This window comes from Pinus tabuliformis, chromosome Q (genome assembly GCF_031772625.1).
Source record: "Pinus tabuliformis cultivar Carrire ecotype Pingquan chromosome Q, CPIR1, whole genome shotgun sequence".
NCBI lineage: Eukaryota > Viridiplantae > Streptophyta > Pinopsida > Pinales > Pinaceae > Pinus > Pinus tabuliformis.
The window spans coordinates 1,209,677,597-1,209,697,705 of record NC_142296.1 but is presented as its reverse complement, the minus strand read 5'-3'; the positions used below and the strand labels follow the sequence as shown (position 1 = coordinate 1,209,697,705).

Here is a 20,109-nt window from a genome sequence, read left to right as displayed (position 1 = left end):
GACAAGTGTTGATGTATCCCAGCGGCACTCCAGCTGATTCAGCTAGAGTGATAGATGTACGCCATGCAAAGGTGTACAAGTTTGCATTCCAGCCCCTTTTGGCATTGAGCAGTAGTACCGACAGCAGAGCTAGCAGTTCTGAGCTGTGTGAGATTTGGCACCGCAGGATGGGACATATGTATCATGGAGCCTTGAGGACATTGCAGGAGATCACTACAGGTGTGCCAGATTTCAGTACTGATCACTTTGACACTTGCAGAGGTTGTGCGATGGGCAAGTTTGCCAAATCCCCTTTTCCCAGCAGTGACAGCAGAGCGACTGGGATACTTGATTTGATTCCTTCCGATGTGAGCGGTCGGATGTCTCATGTTTCCTTGAGTGGATATGAGTACTATGTTTTATTCATTGATGATCACTCCAGGAGGACCTGGATTTATTTTTTGAAGACCAAGAGTGAGGTCTTCAAGCGGTTTCAAGAGCTCAGAGCTCTTGTGGAGACAGACAGGTCGAAAGATCAAGTCCCTGAGGTCGGACAATGGAGGAGAGTACACCCTTGGAGAGTTTGTTGACTATTGTGCGGAGGCAGGCATTAGGAGGGAGTTCACTGTTCCTTACAACCCCCAACAGAACGGGGTTGCGGAGAGGAAGAACAGATCCATCATAGGAGCTGCCAAAGCCATGTTACATGATCAGGGGTTGCCATTGTTCTTGTGGGCAGAGGCCTGCAACACAGCTGTTTACTTGCAAAACAGGAGTCCGCATCGTGCCTTGGGGCACATGACTCCGGAGGAGGCTTTCTCTGGGAAGAAGCATTACATACTCCTATATACCCAAGGAGAAGAGGACCAAACTAGAGCCCACCGCAGAGAAGGGTATCTTTGTGGGCTACAGTGAGACCTCAAAGGCCTTTCGGATTTACATTCCTGCACAGAGGAGAGTTGTTGTCAGACGGGATGTGAAGTTCGAGGAGGACAAGGCCTTCAGGAGGTCATGGGAGTTAGAGTATCTGGATCAGCCAGACCCTCAGCAGCAGTTGAGACAGTCGCAGGGATCCAGTGGGCAGGGATCAGGAGGATCAGGAGGTACATCTATGAGGATGTCAGGTCCGTCAGTGAGCAGTGGCTCACCGAGCCAGAGGGGTGGTGCTCCGGGCAGCATGCAGAGCAGTTCACAGAGCAGTTCACTAGGGAGTCCACTGATGGACAGTTCACACGGTACCTCAACTTCTACAAGTTCAGGTGCAGGCAGGAGGACAGCAGACAGACAGTCAGGAGTTCAGGCTCCTGATGATGATGAGGAGGAGTTTCATTCTCCGTGGGAGAAGTGCGCTCAGGGAAGAGGAAGCCCAAGTGGCTTCAGGACACCTTGAGAGATGCCACATCTGTTGCTGAGCCGAAGAGGCCGGTCAGAGAGAGTAGACCACCTGAGAGGTTTTGTAGCTATATGGCGATGGTTACCAGCATCCTTGACTCTGAGCCTTCTAGCTATGAGGAGGCAGCTAGCCAGTAGGTCTGGAGAGAGGCCATGCAGGAGGAGTATTCTTCTTTCATGAAGAATGATGTTTGGGAGGTGGTGCCGAGGCCTAAGGGCAAATCCGTGGTTACTTCCAGATGGCTTTACAAGGTAAAGCATGCTACAGATGGCAGCATTGAGAAATTCAAAGCAAGGTTTGTGGCTAGAGGGTTCTCCCAGGTAGAGGGAGTTGATTATGAAGAGACCTTCGCTCCCGTGGCTCGATATACTTCGATCCGCTCCATTATATCGATAGCAGCAAAGATGGGTTGGAAGATCCACCAGATGGATGTGAAGGCTGCATTTCTCAATGGCTTCATACAGGAGGAGGTGTACATTGAGCAGCCACAGGGCTTTGAGGTGCATGGGAAGGAGTCCCATGTGTGCAGACTAAAGAAGGCCCTTTATGGCCTAAAGCAAGCTCCCAGAGCTTGGTACTCCAGGATAGATACATATTTTTAGGGGATGGGTTTCACAAAGAGTGAGGCAGATCCGAACCTTTACTTTATTGTGATTGGTGAGGAGCCTCTCATTCTGGTGCTGTATGTGGATGACTTGGTCATTACAGGTGCAGAGAGACTCATAGAGCACTGCAAGAGAGATCTTGCGACGGAGTTTGAGATGAAGGACATCGGCTTGATGCATTACTTTTTGGGTTTGGAGGTGTGGCAGGAGGAGGGGCATTTCTTCCTGGGGCAGGGGAAGTATATTGTGGACATCCTTAGCAGATTCCACATGGAGGATTGTAGACCCATGTCGACACCGATGATCACCAACTGGAAGAAGCTTCATGCTTCGGATTCCGAGTTGGTGGATCCCACATTGTACAGGCAGCTAATTGGTTCCTTGATGTATTTGGTCAACACTAGACCAGATATCTGTTTTGCAGTCAACATGATGAGTCAGTTTATGTGTGAGCCTAGGAAGGTTCACTGGGTGGCTGCAAAACACATTTTGCGGTACTTGCAGGGGACAGTGGATTATGGTCTGGACTACAGGCAAGGAGATGGAGTGAGATTGGCAAGATACACTGATTCTGATTGGGCAGATTGTGCTTCTAATAGGAAGAGCACTTCAGGGTGTTGTTTTGGGTTGGGTTCAACAGTAGTGTCATGGTTCAGCCGGAAGCAGAAGTCAGTAGCACTGAGTTCAGCGGAAGCAGAGTATATGGCAGCCAGTCTAGCTAGTTGTGAGGCTATCTGGCTTCGCAAGATGTTGTTTGGCTTATTTGGTCAGTCGTTGAGACCTTCAGTGATTTACTGTGATAATCAGAGTTGCATTAAACTCACGGAGAATCGAGTATTTCATGACAGGTCAAAGCATATCGGGATCAGATATCATTTCATCAGAGACTATGTTCAGAAGGGAGCTGTGAAGCTTGAGTATATTTCCACTGATGAGCAGGTTGCAGATATTCTTACCAAAGCCTTACCACGGGGCAAGCATGTCTACTTCAAAGACAAGATGGGCGTGGTGAGGAACACCTTCCTCGGTAAGAGGGAGTGTTGAAATTTGGTACCGGAGGACAGGTGGTTCCCTTAGGCTTTGATCTATGGCCTAGGGAAAAGTGTCCAAAAGAATTTAATTTTTCTCCTAAAGTAACTTTATAATTTTTATAAAGTTAAATATAATTTAAAAGTGACTTTAAGTGATAAAGTTACTAAGTCTAATTTTAAAGTGACTTTTATAAAGTCAATGAAAAATTAGAAAGGAAAAGTGACTTTGGAAATAAATGACTAAGTGGGTCTTTATTAAAGTGGGGTGAATTAAAAAATAAAAAGTGAGATTTAAATGAGCATTTAATCTCAGCCTTAGATCTCAATCTATTTCAGCCATTGGATTTAGGGATCACCCAAAAGTCACTTGGATCACCCAAAAGTCACTTAGGGTTAGATTAATGGAGGAAAAGGTCATTCATTCTTCCATGAGCAGATTGGGAGAATGAGAGCAAGAGAGATTTCTGAGCAGGGAGGAGAAGGAGACAGCAGCTTGGCATACATTCCAAGGCAACAATTGAGCAGATTTGTACAGCTGATTCAGCACACAGTGAAAGGCAGATTTTGGCACGATTTTCGAGGAGTGGTTTGCACAAAAATCAAGGAGCAGTTTGCTGATTTTTCTGCACGCAAAACGAGGTCGTACAGTGAATTTATTGCAGGTCGTATAGCGCATTTAATGCTGAAAGTGGGCATAAAAATCGAGGAGGCCGTACAGCATTTGTTGCTGTCCTATTTGCTGTAATTTCCAGATTGCTGTGAGGCACGGGAAAAGAGATAAGTTGCAAATTTGCTTGCTGATTTTTGCTGAATATTTCTCACTGTAAAAAGGCAATTTTCAGAAATAAAGAAGAGCTCTCGAACTGGTTTTCCCCAAGAGTTGTAGGGGGTTTTTCCAGGGTCACATTGACCAAAAATCTCAGTGTTTAAATGTGTTTTAATGGCTGTTTATTACTGCTGATTTTTATTTCTGCAATTTCCAGCATTCTGTAAAATTTCCAGAATTTGTGTTTTCAGCAAATTTATTTTTTCCAGCTTGTTAAATGTATGGTTATGGGAAAGGGCATTTAACTATATGGGAGAAATAAGGAGAAACTGAAAACCGGGGTGGGAAATGAGAAATTTCTACATCAATATGGATTTATCATTCATCATGACAACAACTTAGGTGACTGCAGCAAGGTCTCTTTTGAGTTGCGTATGAGGTCTCCTTGTAGGCTGCAACTAGGCCTCCCTCTTGTTGTGACTAATCCTTCTTTTGACTGTGATTAGAACAGCTTTTGCCTAGCGGATTATGTCTTCTCTTGTAACTGCGTATTAGGATATAATTACTACAGAGTTAGGGTCACTCTTTAGCTATGAATTAGGGCTCAATAGACTTTGAATATAGGCCTTCTTAAGTTGTGGATTAGGGTTCCTTTGGACAACGTAGGAGCCTCTTTTCACTGTGGTTTTATTCCCTTTAGGAAAGAGAATTAGGGCCTCCTTTAATCTGCGGCTATAGCATCTCTAGTTCTGCGTCTAGGACTCTCTTAGAAGACCCTTTCTTCACTGCATCTAGGACTTCTCCCTCTGTATCTCTCTAGCCACCAAACCCAAACGAGTGGAGAGAGATCTTAGGAGAAGTGTGTGTGCAAAATGACTTGAAGACCTCTTCTATTTATAATAAAACGTTGAGGATAAGTTGGAGTAATTTGGTTGTTGGCCGACCTTGACAATTTGTCAAATAACATAGATAAATTCATATCTCCATGAATACATGTCGGAATCGAATGATCTTTAGATCAATCCTAAACCTCTCAACGAGAGGAATCCAAGAAAAATATCAGCGGCCATAAATAAGAAGACCCACATGGAGTTTGGCCCTAGTTTCCAATTTTAACAATCTCCCTAAGTTAAGAGGGAGTTTGGACAACAGTGAGGGTATATCTCCAAAGTAGACCGGGAGGGCATATTATAGTCATAATGAATACCTTGAAGAAATTAGAGAATGAATATTGAGGTGCTGCTGAAAGAAGAAAAACAGGATTTCGTTGTTGCTGCATATGAAGTAGGAAGGAAGCTATATGATTGAAGAAACTTTTGTCTAGACTTGTTGGGAAACCTCTAAGTCCTACTATGATTAATTGTGAAGCAGCATCAAGATGATGGAAGACCCCGAAGGTTTGTGCTTACTCATGAGTATTTGAAAGTTTGTTACTAATTGAGGTTGTGACTGTTTCAAGTAAATCTCTCGAAGTTTTGGAAGCATGCTCGATGTTACCGATCTATTTGATTGGAGAGAGATTTGATGTGTTGAGGCATTCTGTGTGTAAAATCACTGGGAGGACATTTGGTCGGCATATGTGTTGATGTCTAGTTCCCAAAGTAGAGAGGGCGACGTTGGTCATAGAGCTCTGACCTTGCATTACGCACCTAGTTCCCTGGGTTGATGGCTAGCAAGTAAGCCTAATGGTACCTAGAGAGGCTAAAAGCTTTAGTCCATCTTAGTCCCATCCAGATAGATTGCCCTCGTCAAGAATCTAGTCTGTGGCACTATGAGTGCCTAAACTCTTCATGGTTCATGTGTTTTGAGATCTTCCATGTACTTGTATATGTATGCATGAATACCTCCCTAGTTAAGAGGGAGTATTGAAGAATGTAACTAGGTTCGGCCTCCATAATTGTATTTGAGTCATAATGAAATGCATTTATCAAAAGAAAGAAAAAGAAATTTTATTATTATTATTATTATTATGACTTATTAAAGCATAGGTTTCATGCTTGGGTCGTCATGTTTTAGGTCAAAGTCCCTATTGAGGACTTCTAGGTTTTGTCTTGAGTCATTAGAGTCATTGTCCATTTAAAGAGACTCGTCTTGGACTTTTGAATTATGTAAAAAGAATTAATATTGAGTAAAATAAGTCATTTGTCACCTCCACACCAAGTCGGCCCTTACCTGATCAAGTCAGCCTACATAAAGGTAATTCAACCCATAGAAAGGGTATATAAAGTGCAGTTCAATTCATTTGGAGCATCACTCACACAAGTTCGATATAGAAGAAGGAGGAACAGGAAAAGTGCGGAATTGCAAGAGAAGGAGAAGGATTGCTAGATCGAAGTTTCTGGGTTGTATCTCTCTCACTCGTGGATTTACTGGGCTATTTACTCGAAGGTCGAAGTTCTACTATAGGTCGAAGTTCTGCGGCTGGGTCGAAGTTCTGCTGGAGAGATCGAAGTTTCAACTGCTGCTATTGGGTCGAAGTTTCTACTAGGTTAAAGTCTGTTGCAACAAGATCGAAGTTTCTGTCGGACTGAAGATCTGCTAGTGCATCAAGGTCGAAGTTATTACTGGAAGGTTATTATCTGCACAAGAAGGGAAAGGATTGAATTGGTGATTGGAGGAAATCTGTGTCTAGGTCAAGGAGTCTTGGATCATCTCATGAAACTAATAAAGGAAGAGTTGTTGACTAGGTTTTCCCCTAGATAGGGGTTTTGCCCTGGCTGTCCGCCTACATCTGGTGTTTGTGATCTTTGTGTTATTGTTTTGGTAATTGCTTGATGAACTAAAGATAAAAGAAGAACATAAGAAAATACAAGAATATCACAAATAATTATCAATATAAAGAAAATCTTTCTGCCTTTCTGATTTTCTAACAAGGAGTGCCATTGGGAAACTAATAGTGGTCAAATTGTTGTGGATAGATACATATTCCAGAGGTATTGCTATTTTCCATGCACATATTTATTATTTATATTTTCAGATTTCTTATGATTTTGTTGAAGTTATCTTTGTGGGTAGCAAGCAAATTTGCTGCAGTTCCAAGTTTTAGTTCTCCCTTTTCTGCATTTTTATTCTCAGTTCTGCATTTCTAATAATGCCCGTATAAATATTAAGTTATGTCCCCACATATTTTCCAATTTTTGAAGTTTCACATATTTTTGGGATTTTTTTTAACATCTATATTGTCATTCTAAACCTATCAGTTTCATACAAATTGAGCAACGCTTCCAACCATTCCAAACATTTACTTATGCAACATAGATTAAAGGTGTGCTTCGTCTATTTTTTACTTCAGTACACTTTTGTCCAATATGATCACTCACCCACTTTATTGTCTTATTTTGGAGACCTGTTCAACTTCAATTCTCTCTCTCTCTCTCTATATAGATATATGAGTGTAAGGCATGTGTACAGTCACAGCAATTTCTTCGTACTTGGTCCCTTGTGGCTTCTTGTGTGAATATCTGCAGGTTTACAGTGTACATATTTCAGAGATTTATGAAAATGTTCTCGATGTAGGCAGGACCATGAAGAGCCTCCTCTGAAGAGATTCATACCAAACAACAACTTCAGTGGATGTTTTGAGATACAGCCATTCTCCATTCTCTATTGTTTGGCTTGTTTGGTCCCTTGTTTCCAGCTATCTTGTCTCGTTTTAAGAAGGCAAGGAGACTCTTGACTCCCTTGTGGAATCTGCTCTCATAGTATATTGAATTGATGGATTCGATCGGACGCTCATTTCACCGTCAATATCGAAGGATATGGGATTTGCTCATCCAAGTGCACACATCCCAAGATTTTGAATCTCTTGCTCCTCTTTGCATGGCTTTCCATGGTTGTTTTGGGTCACCTCCCATTGCTTTTATCAAATTGAGGTTTCTTCCGGCGCTTTCGCTTTCGAATTATTTTCATTATTGTATGTTTATTTCTGTAAAAGTACTTCCAATTTCCCCATTGTACCCAGTCAAACTAAACCCTAGACTATGAATAACTTAATGACTTACATCATTTTAGCTCCAAGCTAGCAACCGGAGAGATTTCCCATAGAAAGGATTTCAGACCCCTGCCGTAACCAAGTATCAAAACCTTCACCTCCTCACACTCTTACAGAGGCCATAATATCTTTGGGCAAGTTCCACCTTTATGTGAAAAAATAAAGCAACTCCTCTGCCGACAAAATTGACGCACTGTGTCGATTAGTTGCTCGATTCATTGCTCTATTGTCGAAATAAATTCCTAGTTTTCCCGATACAGAATATACAGACAATTATGAATTACTGTAATGTCCTTTTGCTCAGCTGACCACATCGTCGAGTCCTGCATAGGAATCCATCCTCAAGCTAATTTCTCTCAAACCAGATGCCTTTGCCTTCATGATAATCAGCTTAATAAAGCCAGATACCACGAAGGAATTATGAGCTCTAATCCATATGACACACCTTACTCAACTCTATTACTACCATAAACAGCATAATCAGCATAATAAGCCAGATAACATAAACGAATTCTGAACTCTATTCCATATGACACACCTTACTCAATTCAACAACGAGACCTGGTGAGAGATACAAAAAGCTACCCAACACTCTCAAGGATATCACCACTAAAGAATGTGACCAGTAATCCCATACAAGAGTGGATCTAAACTAAAATCATTCTGCTTGAACGGCTCAACCTGCAGAAGAAAGGACAAGACAGGCGTAAAAAGGTTATTATATGATAATACGTACCAATTGTCAAACAAGGCCTTTCAATGCCTCTCATCGTTATCATTCCTTCCATCTCCATTGCAGGGGACTTAACAATGACTTCAATTTCCTTAGCTTATGTGTGTATAGACGCACCTCCCCTTCAAACTTTGACCTCTCGTGATTCTAGATGTTTTCTCCCCTCTGGTTTACAGACAATCAAAGCTCACACGGGCCACGGAAGTCTCTCGTTTCATCTCTCCATTCCGCCCCAATAGACTAGAAGGCAATATGTTCCGGTAACTGCTCGAAGAATGATATATAGCGGAACGAGTGCCACATTTGTTGCTGTATATCGGTGTTTAAGTGGCATTAAATACGAATTTTTTTTTGGGGAAAATATTATTGAATTTCCTTTTATTTAAAAACTGAGTTTATTTTTTTGGAAAATGTTATTGATTTTTTTTTTAATTTAAAAAATGGAGTGTAGTTTTATTAAAAAAATTTATCTTTTATTTTATTAGGTAAGGAAGTGAAAATTTACCATATAGGGGAATGCATTTTAAATGAGATGGAGAAGCAATCTGTCTTATAAGTTTAGCTTAGTGGTCGTTAAAATATTTTTTTTCTTTCTTTATCAATTGTTATTTAAGAGCAGAATTTCACTCTTGTAAAATGCCTCTAAAACTTTGTATCTAAGCCCTAAGTCATTAACCCATTTTCTTATATTGGAAAAACAAACTCTTAACCAAACAAATACAACAAACTTTAATTCTAATTAATTTTTTTTAATTTACCATACTATTTATTTATTACATCCTATTATAATTATTTTATTTAAATTAAATGTATCTTATCTATATATCTAAATTATTTTATTTAAATTAAATGTATCTTATTTATAGATTTAATTATGGAGAGGCATTTACAAAAATTAAAAGCATGTTTTTAGAATGATTAAATTGTATTTAAAAGTATATTTTTATTTATGGATCTAGATTTACAAAACTTAAAAGTATGTTTTATAATTGAGAATTGTTTAACATATGATATATTTAAAAAAAATGGGTAATGTTATTTTTATATGTTTGCTTTTGTAAAATTAGATGAATTTAATTAATTACAGAGAAGAGATCAAGGAAAAAATAAATATATATTTTTATTTAGAAAAACTAAATTAAAATATATGGGTTAGAATAGAAATAAAATATATTATTATTAATTTTATTAATTTTTGTTGGGTAGTTAAGGTAAATATGGGTTAAGTTACTAACGGTTTTTGAGTTCTAAGTTTATAAGAACTTATGATATTGACACGTGGTATTTTATGTGGAATATAGCTTATTTATAAGGGGAATTAAACCAAACTAATCCTTCTTAACTGTGGATCTACTGAGCATTGAGAGGGATCAAATCTCTTGAGATGCAAAGTGCCAACCACTTTTAGAGTGAAAAGAGATTTGATCCCTCTTGGAGTTTGGTAGATCCGGAGTTAAGATGGATCTAAGTTGGTGTTAAATATTTAGTGATTTTTTTTTTTAATTGTGAATTTGATAAATGTTATAGTTTATTTCTTTATGAGAACTCATGATATTGACACATGGTATTTCATGTGGAATATAGCTTATTTAAAGGAGGGAATTAACCCAACAAATTAATAACTATAATTAATATTACACTGGCCTAATCCATCTTAACTGTGGATCTACTAAGCGCTGAGAGGGATCAAATCTCAAATCTCTTGAGGTGCAAAGTGCAAACCTCTTTTAGAGTGAAAAGAGATTTGATACCTCTTGGCACTTAGTAGATCCCGAGTTAAGACAGATCTAGGTTGGTGTTAAACTTTTTGTGGTATTTATATTTATTTTATATTGTTAATTTGATAGATGTCATAATTTATCGCTTAACGAAAACTCGTGGGATTGACACATGGTATTTCATGTGGAGTATAGTCTATTTAAAGGGGGGAATTAAACCAACAAGTTAATAATTAAACCAACCTAATCCATCTTAATTCTGGATCTACTAAGCGTTGAGAGGGATCAAATCTCTTGAGGTGGAAAGTGCAAACCTCTCTTAGAGTGAAAATAGATTTGATCCCTCTTAGTGCTTGGTAGATTCGGAGTTAACATGGATCTAGACCTGTATTAAATATATAGTAATATTTTTTATTTATTTTTTATTGTTAATTTAATAGATGTCATGGTTTATCTCTTTAATTAAATTTTACGTATGTTACTTTTTATTTGTTTATTTCTTTTTAATATTAAATGATTTTTTATTTATTTTATATCAATTCATATATATTTTAATTTTGGTTAAATATTGAGAGATATCTATTTTTTACAAACAAACAAAATTGTAATGTATAATTTCATTAAAAGTTTGCACCTCAACAAATTTGATGTTCTAGATACTTGTAAATTCAAAGTTAAAATAGGTCTAATATTGATTCTTTACAATATTACTTATTATATTACATCTCTATATATATTATGATGATAGATTGGATGGGAATTTTGTGTTTTTGCACTACAAAAGGCCTTTAACACATTAGGCATCCTGAATACCATTGTCTTCTAGTAGCGCATAGAGGACACAAATGGTTGTTTTTTAGAATCATGCTCAATTGAAGCAAAGAAAAGGGACTCGACCCTAGAAATTACGATAATGAGATGAAGAAGAAAGTGAAAGGTATATTTTCCTGGATTAGAGAATGGACCAAAAACATATCTTTTACAATTGTCAAGTGGTTCTTTCTATATAATAAACAAAGTTGATTAAGAATGCATAAGAGGGTTTGAAATCAGTGGTTGAACAACACGAGATTAGGCTCTCATTGGTGTTTGCAGGTGGTCTGCCTAGGGAATAGATTTTTTCTAACAGGATGGCAGTGCCCTTTTCACCTGACAATGTTGTTTTCCCTAGTCACAAGGGTATCTTTGTTTCTGATTTTGAATTTCAAAGGAATAGGACTCTTGGTTTCTAGTTCTCTGGGAGCTTGGAAAAAGGTATGAGTGAACCAAAAGGAGGTTTTCTGGTGTCACATTACTCTTTTGGCATGGTATCAGGTGGTTTTGGGTCTCAGGTAAGTGGTTCTTCCTTGAGTTCTATGTTTTGCCCCCCTCTACTAGTTCTTAGTGGTGTTTCTAGGTTTGTGGGGACATTATGAAAAACTTCTTAGGCCCCCCATCTTGTGGGGGTTTTACCCCTTTGGTTTCTGAGTTGGAACATGAGCATTTTCAGACGACTAGTTTTATTTCTTCTTCGGCTTTTTCTCTGGGAGAGGGTTTATTTACCTCCTTTGTAGCTGGTTCAACTTTTACTTCTATTGGGGTTGATTTCTAAAGCAGAGTGGATTTCAGAGGGTTTCTTGTCTACCTCTAGTAGCTTATTGAAGCATTTTCAAGTAGATGGGGTTTATGGCATTGCTCAGGAGGTGTAAGAAGTGGGTGAAAATCAAGTGAAGGAGGCTGGGAGAGAGGAGATTTCGCGTTCTCCAATCAAAGGGTTATCTGATTCTAACTCAAATGCAAAGAAGTATAGGGTTATCAAAAGTGAAAAATCATCTGTCCCATATCATATTAGTCTGAGGGTTGATGTAGAAAAGGACGGAGCAAGGACATTAGCGGATAGGGCTATGGTCGATCAAGTCAGGGACAAGAAATTATGTATAAGCACGTTATAGGAATGGCTTAGTGTGAGATATGAGGTTAGCCTCTATGTGGTGAAACGAGGGGCTAGGGTTTCGCCGTTTCGGCTATGGTTGCTGTAAGCGCCTGCGGCGGCAGGGCTTCCTTGGGTTTCAGGCCGCCCCTCTACCGACTTTGCTTGGTGCTCCGACGGGCTCGCTGCACCTGGTGGGGTATCGAAGTGTCTGCGGCTCCTGTATCTTGTGACGAGGTTTCAATCTCGGTCACCGGTACCCTCTTTCCTGCGGACAGCGCATCTCTGGTTACGGGTTTGCCTTGAGCTCTGCATTTGGGCGGCGGCGGAGTGACCAATCTTGGTGGCTTTCGGCTCATCCTCTGAGATTCTGTATTTGCATATTACAAAACAGAGTTCCGATTTTTAGTGCTCTGTTTTTGGGCGGCGACGGAGCTGCATTCATCCTCTTCTAGTCTTCAGGGTTTTCGGCTCTCTTCGGAACCTCTATTTTGCGGGTTCCTCCTAACCAGTGTTGATCCTTGGAGCGGGAGCGGGGGCTTGTCTGGCCTTATGGGGGCGAGGTGGCTGCCCCAGCCGCCTCTGCCCCCGGATCCGAATCTCCATAGCTCCTGATGGGCCCTGATGGGTTCACTTGCTGAGCTATGGGGTTCTATTTTTGGTTTTTCGCTGGCTTACCTGGACAGTTATTGGAAGCGTTGAGGGATTGTGGTGTGGATCTGTCTCTACACCGATTCGTGTCGTCTCTTCAATGGCTTGTACTGGACGGCCATGTCTTATGGCTTCTTTGGACATGGGCGGTATCTTCCTCTGGCTTCTCACAGCAGGAGAGTTGAGGGGGTGGGGGGTGTGGCTATCTGGCTGCCCTTTTTCCATTTCGTGCCTCTCCTCTTTGTCTTGGCGGTCATTCGAATTTTCTGCTCTATCTACAGGAGCCTTTGTTATTTTTCTGTTTTTAGATTGAGATGGGTTGTGGTATCCTCCTGTTTGAGGTTTACTGATCCATTCTTCTTGCTGCCCTGTTTTGAGGGTTTTTGAGTCAACGTTTATTTACTGTTATTATTAGTTATTAGCTTGTTGGGTAGGTCCACTCCCGTTGGGGTTTACATACCCTGTTTCTGGATGCCCTGTCCGAGGGCTTTATCTGCATACTTCCCTGAAGTATTGGTTATTGTAAGTGGTTTATGCCACACTACTGCATATGCCTTGGCATCAACAGCATGTAATCTCTATTATCTTTTTTAATAGAAATTATGAACTCTATTTTCCCCGGAAAAAGGAATGGCTTAGTGTCGAGATTACTCCCATGGTGTAATCTCCTCCTGAGATTTTTTGCTCATTTGGTATGGGCCATAAATTTGACCCCTATTGCTTTTAAGTTCTTAAACCCTCTTTTTGACGTGAGTCGGGAACATCTTGACGTGGTGCCCATTTGGGTTAGGTTACCTAGTCTTCCTTATAATATGTGGAATGAAAAATTTTTATGGACCTTGGGAATAGCCTAGGAGCTTATATTAAGGCGGACTAATACTTCTGGGAAAAAAAGGATATGAAAGTGGTGAAAGAAAAGAATCTGGAGATAGGTGGTGATCTAAACTTTTTTATGGGAGATGTTGAATCTTGGGGGCCTCAGGCTAGGGATGACAATCTATTAAATTATTTCTTAATAAACTTGTTGGAAAAAATATTTTGGATGTTGATCCTGTTAGGCTCAAACTGCCCTGGAGAAATCATTGAATTGGGGAGACCCATATTGCTAAGCAAATTGATCAATTTTTAGTGGTTGAAGCATTGGTGGACAATTTCACCAACATCTGGCAATGGATCAAATCTAGTGGGGAATTAGATCACTATCCAATATTATTAGAATTAAAAAATATCGGGCCCAAGCCTAGATGTCCTTTCAAGCTAGATTCCTCTTGGATCAGAGATGAAGAATTTATCAAATTATTCAAGGAGGGATGGTTTCCTTTTGATCCACAATCTCGTTTGTCAGTTGCCTAACAATTTGAAACAAATCTTATTTGTGTTAAGAAACATGTCATGGAAAGGGATAAGCAAAAGAGGTGAAGAAAGAAGGAGGAATTGATGGATATTGAAAAGAAAATTTAGGTTGTTTATGACTCAAGTTCTGGTGGCTTTTTGGATGAGACCTCTAGGGAGGCTCTGTTTAGTTTGTCCTCCCGCATAAAATCCATCCTAGAGGATCGGGAGGCTACTTGGCATTTGAAGAGTAGAGCTACCTAGTTATAAAATGGGGATGAGAACACTATGTTTTTTCAAGCCTATGTTAAGGTTTGAAAGATGTGTAACACCATTTGGAATCTTCAAGATCGTTCAGGTGGGGATATCTCAAATTTTGATGGTCTCCTTGTTAGAATGTGTTGTATTGGATGACAAATTTCATTAAGCATTGTCTTATTTATTGATGTCAAAGGTGGTTTCAGGGACATTGTTACCAAGTATTGTCATTGATGATAGAAGTGTTGTCATGTTGCCATGCTCATGCTCACATTTTTGGTTGGTGATGTTAAAGGTCCTGGATTTGTATTGATGTCAAAGAAAGTGTCATGAAGTGGCAAGGATCATGTTGTTGTGTGCAAGTTGGTGAAGAAGTGAAATTGGTACTTAAAGGAGCATTATATTCAGATGAATTTTTGTGTTATACATTTAGCTCAGATGCTCTTGGAAACTACTCAACTAGATAGATCTTGAAAATTTCTTTCCAATGATATATGGAAGTCTAAAAAAGACCCCTTAGATCAAAATTTATGAGAAACCAAAGTTCATAGGCCAAGGGCGGAATAAGTCAATGTATTTTGTCATATTAGACTGGAAGTCTATTAGATTGGAAGTCGATTAGACTAGAAGTTGATTAAACTGAAATTCGATTAGACTGGATGAGAGAGATGACATGGAAGCAGGCGTGGAGCCATGGTGGCAGATGACATCAACATGATGTAAGTAGCTCAAAGGTTCGGGATGACGTCAGCATGAAATAAGCACAAGTGACGTGGCACTCTAGGACAGTGACACGTGGTATTTTGTTTTAGACTTTTCAAGTGCCTAAGTGGCCTATTTCCAAGTGACACGTGGACCACTCATAGGAGGCCACATGACCTATATGATATCAGCATGACACAATTTGGTGATGTGGTAGAGTCTCATAAATTGTGCCAGGGGTCATGCTTTGTTTGATTTTCCAGTGTTAATGATTTTGGCCTAGTCGGAAACTTGAGCCAGTCGGGCCTTTAGAACACAGCCTGATCGGGCCTCCGAGCAGTCGACAAAGAGTAAAACATGCATAGAGTAAGAGATCCCGACCTCGACCTCGTTTAGCCCCCAAAGTATTCAAGCTTTGGTCACAACCTATGATTTTATGGTGAAAGTGCTAATAGGCTAGCGCTCTAGAAGTTGATGGTGAATGGAGCCAATTGACAAAGTTTTTGGCATTGTGTGCCATATTTGGCAGAGTTAATAGTTTAGTTGGCGAAGCTCATGAATGAGTAGGCAATGTTTTCACGACATATTTGGCATATTTGCCAAATTTGGTAGCCAACTAAGTTTGGAATTGGAGATAAACTCACAGTTAAAACCTATAACTTACCAAATTGCTTGAAACAAGCAAATTAACTCAGAGATTGAGTTCAAAACCTCACGCAAAGATGGAATTTGAGTTGCAAATATGCAAAAATCATGTTTGAACAGGTTGAACAAGAAATAACAAGAGAAAGACTTGAAGAGAACAAGACAAGAGCTAAACTTAGCTAAAGTTCCAAATTACAACATAAGAAGTTTCACTTAGAATTTCATATCAGAATAGTAGATCAACGATTGAAGACAGTTTGAACACATCAAGATGAGTAAACAAAAATTTAAAATCAAGAAGATAATGAGATCAAAACCTCTGTTAAGTGTAAATTATGAGTTGAACATAACTAAAGTCAAAAACTAAAATTATCAACTCAAATTCTTTATAAGCATAATTGAACAACCGAGTTGGTTGTTGTTGGTGCAACAATATGCATATTGTAGTATGAATGAGCGGTGAATCAGAGATGCATTAAGGTGTGAATGCATCATATTTGGTGTCTGAAAGGTGTGGAAGAATGATTGGTGATATCAGTGAAATAAGTGAGCAATAAGGTGGCATTTAGTTGAGAAAAATAAAGAATTATCTATGCAAAGAAAGCCATTAAGTATGTGTTGATAGAAGGTGTGTCTAACAGTATGAGTGTTGTATAAATAAGCAACAATAGTTTTATGAAGAAAGTCTTGTTGATTTGAGTTTAAAAATTAATGAAAGAGGGATCAACATGGATAGCAAGTGGGTGTTTGCATTTTAGGGGGTCAATACTTCCATTTAAGTGGGTGTTTGAGTAGCTTGGGGGTCAGTGCCTTTGTAGGTGGGTGCTCGTTGTAAGCTTATCAAATGTCTACAAAGAGGGGTTTAGTGCTTCCTGCTAGTGGTTGCGAGCAAAAAAAATTAGGGGTTGGAGGTCCTTTCAGTAAGTGATGATAAATTAGGGAGTGGTAGCTTCCTTCTCGTGGGTGTTACAAAACATCGTAATAGCAAGTTGTAGCTTGCCTTTGCAAAAGGAATTAAGATGAAGATTAGTATCTTTATATGTTGCGTATGTGTATGATTTATGTGTTGATTTTTGGTGTTGCTTACATGAATAGTTTCTAAATACATTCAAAAAGTTTAAATTAGAAATGGTTATATAATTTGGTCACAATATTGATTCACCCCTCCCCTTCTCAGTAGTGTCTTGGTTTCTAACACTTGCTTCCTTAAATGTCTCCCATTTTCAAAATTTGTTGGAGCCTGAGAAAACATATATTGTTGAAGTCATCAGGGTTGCCCAATTATTCCCTAGATTTGTGACTGATGAAGAAAACAAAATTCTGATGGAGGAGGTCTTTGAGGAAGAATTGAAGTTTGTTATTTCAAGTTTTCAGAAAGATAAAGGTCTTGGTCCAGATGGTTGGGGTATTCAGTTCTTCGAAGCTATATTTGATATCATTGGAAATGACTTCTTATGGGTTGTTAATGAATCTCATAGGGAAGGAAGAGTTATTTAGGCTTTCAATTCAACTTTCGTTGCTCTCATCCCCAAAGTGTACAAACTTAAATCCTTTGAGGATTTTTGCCCTATTTCTTTATGCAATTGTACTTACAAAGTCATATCTAAAGTGATTGCCAGGAGGTTAAAACTGATTCTATTAGCCTCTATATCAAAGGAACAATTTGGGTTTCTTGACGGGAGATAGATCCATGTGGCAATTAGGGTGGCACAAGAAGGTCTCCATAGTATTAAATCTAAGGGTGAGGAAATAAAAAATGATCTATCCAAAGCCTATGACCATGTTAGATGGATCTACCTTGGACTACTTCTGACAGTAACATTCTCGGGTTAAGTTTGCATGTAAATAAAAATAAGAGCAAGGTCATGGGACACATATTCCAAGCTAAATGTTGGGAAAAGCACTATAGTGGACATCCCTTTCGGTTTATTAATGGCTAAGGAAATTGGCAAAGGCATTGGCAGAGGTAATAATTGGAATTTAATTATGAGAAATAAGGAAAATAGGAGAAAAGGAAGGTGAAGAGACACATATTTGCAAGTTAATGAAATTAGAAGAAAATGGAAAAAAGGGGGACATCAATAATAAAAAGGCACCTGAGAATCAATTCACAACTTTTGCCCATTTTTAGAGCAGGTGTAGCAATGGAGACAGAAACAAGCAAAGGAAGGAAAAGGACAAGCAAAAGGAAAGTGGAGGAAAGCAAGGAGAAGGTTGGATTAGCAGCTTCAGCAGGAAGGTGGTGCGAGTAACATGTTGCATGTTGATTTCCTAGCTAAGGTGTGAAAGCATGGTTGATGCATTTATTTATTGGTTCATTTGTTGTCCTTGGCATGGGTTTTGCCTGGAGTGACAGTGGTTTCAACCTTGCATTGACATTTCATGGATAGCCATGGTGTGATGGGGTTCATTCTTGGTGTAGCTTTGGATTTTCGAAAGGTTTTAGAACCAAGTGAGGTGATCTCAGGAAAATTCCCAAGGGTTAGGGGTGGAGATCGTTTTCTCCGAGAAGCCCTCAACAAGTGGGTGGAGACTGGAAAATTCCTCAAGGTATGGTGAAGGAATTCTGAGGCATCCAAGCTTGGTTTGGTTTTGTGATCTCTTGAATGGTTTTTGTAAGATCACGGTAGTTTGAGGGTGGAGGTGGTTTAACCTCTAGATTCCCTTCATTGTTTATGTCCTGTTTTATCCCATGAGATCCCATATTCATGCTTGGAACATGGAATGGGGGTGATTGGTTGAAAGAAATATTTGGTTTAGCTCAATCTATGGTCGAGTGGTAGACTTGGTTGGATTTTGTGTAAGTTTATAAGAGTTATTTTATCTGTTGTACTCTATGAGAATTTATACTTGTTATTATGTGGCTTTGATGGTTGTTCTGTCATGGTTAATATTATGGTATATGTTGGTTATACGCATGGTTCTATAGAAGGTTCTAATTATGGCTATCATTATGCTTTGATAAGTTAATGAATGGTTGATGAATGCATAGACTAAATAATGTGGTTGCAGCTACTTGAGAGGGAATTAGACCTTCTCAATGATTCATAGCTAAAGAACATATATTTATACTCAAATATGCATTCATAACCTGTAGCTTAGATGTTTACTATGTGTTTGACGAAATGTCTAATATGTTTTGGTTAGTCTAGGTCAAGTTTATGATTCAAGTTTGAATGTTTAGCCTTTTCTTCATGAGTAATATAATTTTGAGAAGTTACAGGAAGTTCTAGGCAATGGTCTAGAGGCTTACGTAGAAAGGTGGCTCAAATCTCGAGACCGCAGGCACTAAATTGAGCAATTTAGGTCACAACCGCATGGAGAAAGGCTCGTGAATGCGGTTGGCGGCTCACCACCGCATGCAAGTAGTGTCAAGGGTGGATTTGGGAGTCTAGGTTAGTGGAGCAAAGTTCCAACTTAGGGATTGACCACCTAGGGTGTTTCTTTAGCTCTTGGGTGATTTGTAGTCCATGTAGGATGTCATTTGTGGTCAGTAAGTCTTAGTTGTAGGCCCCACTTCCTTAACTAGAACTAGGAGGTTGGGTCATGTCATAGTAACTCTTCATCTCATGTTTACCCTGGCAGGCCAATGAAATTGGGTAAATGTGGGAAGGGGGGCATTACAATGACTCATCTGGGATTCAGGATAAACTTCATAAATTGGGTGATGGGATGTCTGAGATAACCTATTTTGTTGCATTGATCAATTGAGTGACATCCCCTTTTTTACATGCACAACAAGGTCTCCACCAGGAATGTTTATTATCTCCTTTATTATTCTTGCTTGTTATTGAAAGTCTCAATCGTTTGTTTGCTAATACAAATCGCTAGGGTGATTTTCAGGAGATGTTATTTCAAATGCATTAGCGATCACTCATATGTTGTTTGTTGATGATGTCATTATTTTCTAATTTTTCTATTTTTGCGAATTTTGCTAAATCGATTATGAATATGTAGCTTGTTCTCTTTTCTTCCTCACACTTGAAGGGCAAGTTAACGGTGGTGTCATACCTTACCATATTCTTCCATCCATTCATTTGATCAATTTCTCAAGGAACTTCAATAAGCATTCGATAGGTATGATTATCAAGATGTTTGTAAAAGGATTAATCAACTAAGAATGAACCCTGATGAGTCAATTGAGGATTTTGCTAATCGATTCCTTCACCTATGTTATGAATTTCCTGAAGAAGATACATATAGAGTTTTATTTAAGCAAAAGTTTGAGTGTTTGGTTCATATCTCCTTACATGGTGAGTTTGAACCCCCTGATGATTCTTCTCTTTGAAATATCGTAAACCATGAGCAACCTCTAATTAGGAACCTACCATTCCTTTTTTCCTTTGTCCTCATCCTTTTTCAGTCTTGATGTGGGTGCCTCCTTGTGATGAGTCAA

At 39.2% G+C, this 20,109-nt stretch overlaps 1 protein-coding gene across 3 annotated transcripts in view; it reads right to left on the bottom strand.

The window, feature by feature from the left end:
• Positions 1–8,790, bottom strand: part of LOC149224132 (uncharacterized) — a 370,062-nt gene extending 361,272 nt beyond the window's left edge. For all 3 annotated transcript variants that reach the window (XR_016249501.1, XR_016249502.1, XM_089386010.1), the window contains exon 1: positions 8,502–8,790. Coding sequence is in view for 1 of the 3 variants with exons in the window: in XM_089386010.1 (XP_089242136.1) it covers positions 8,502–8,559 (58 nt within the window). In the remaining 2 variants the exon portion in view is untranslated. The remainder of the gene's footprint in view (positions 1–8,501) is intronic.
• Between the last annotated feature and the right edge of the window lie 11,319 nt (positions 8,791–20,109).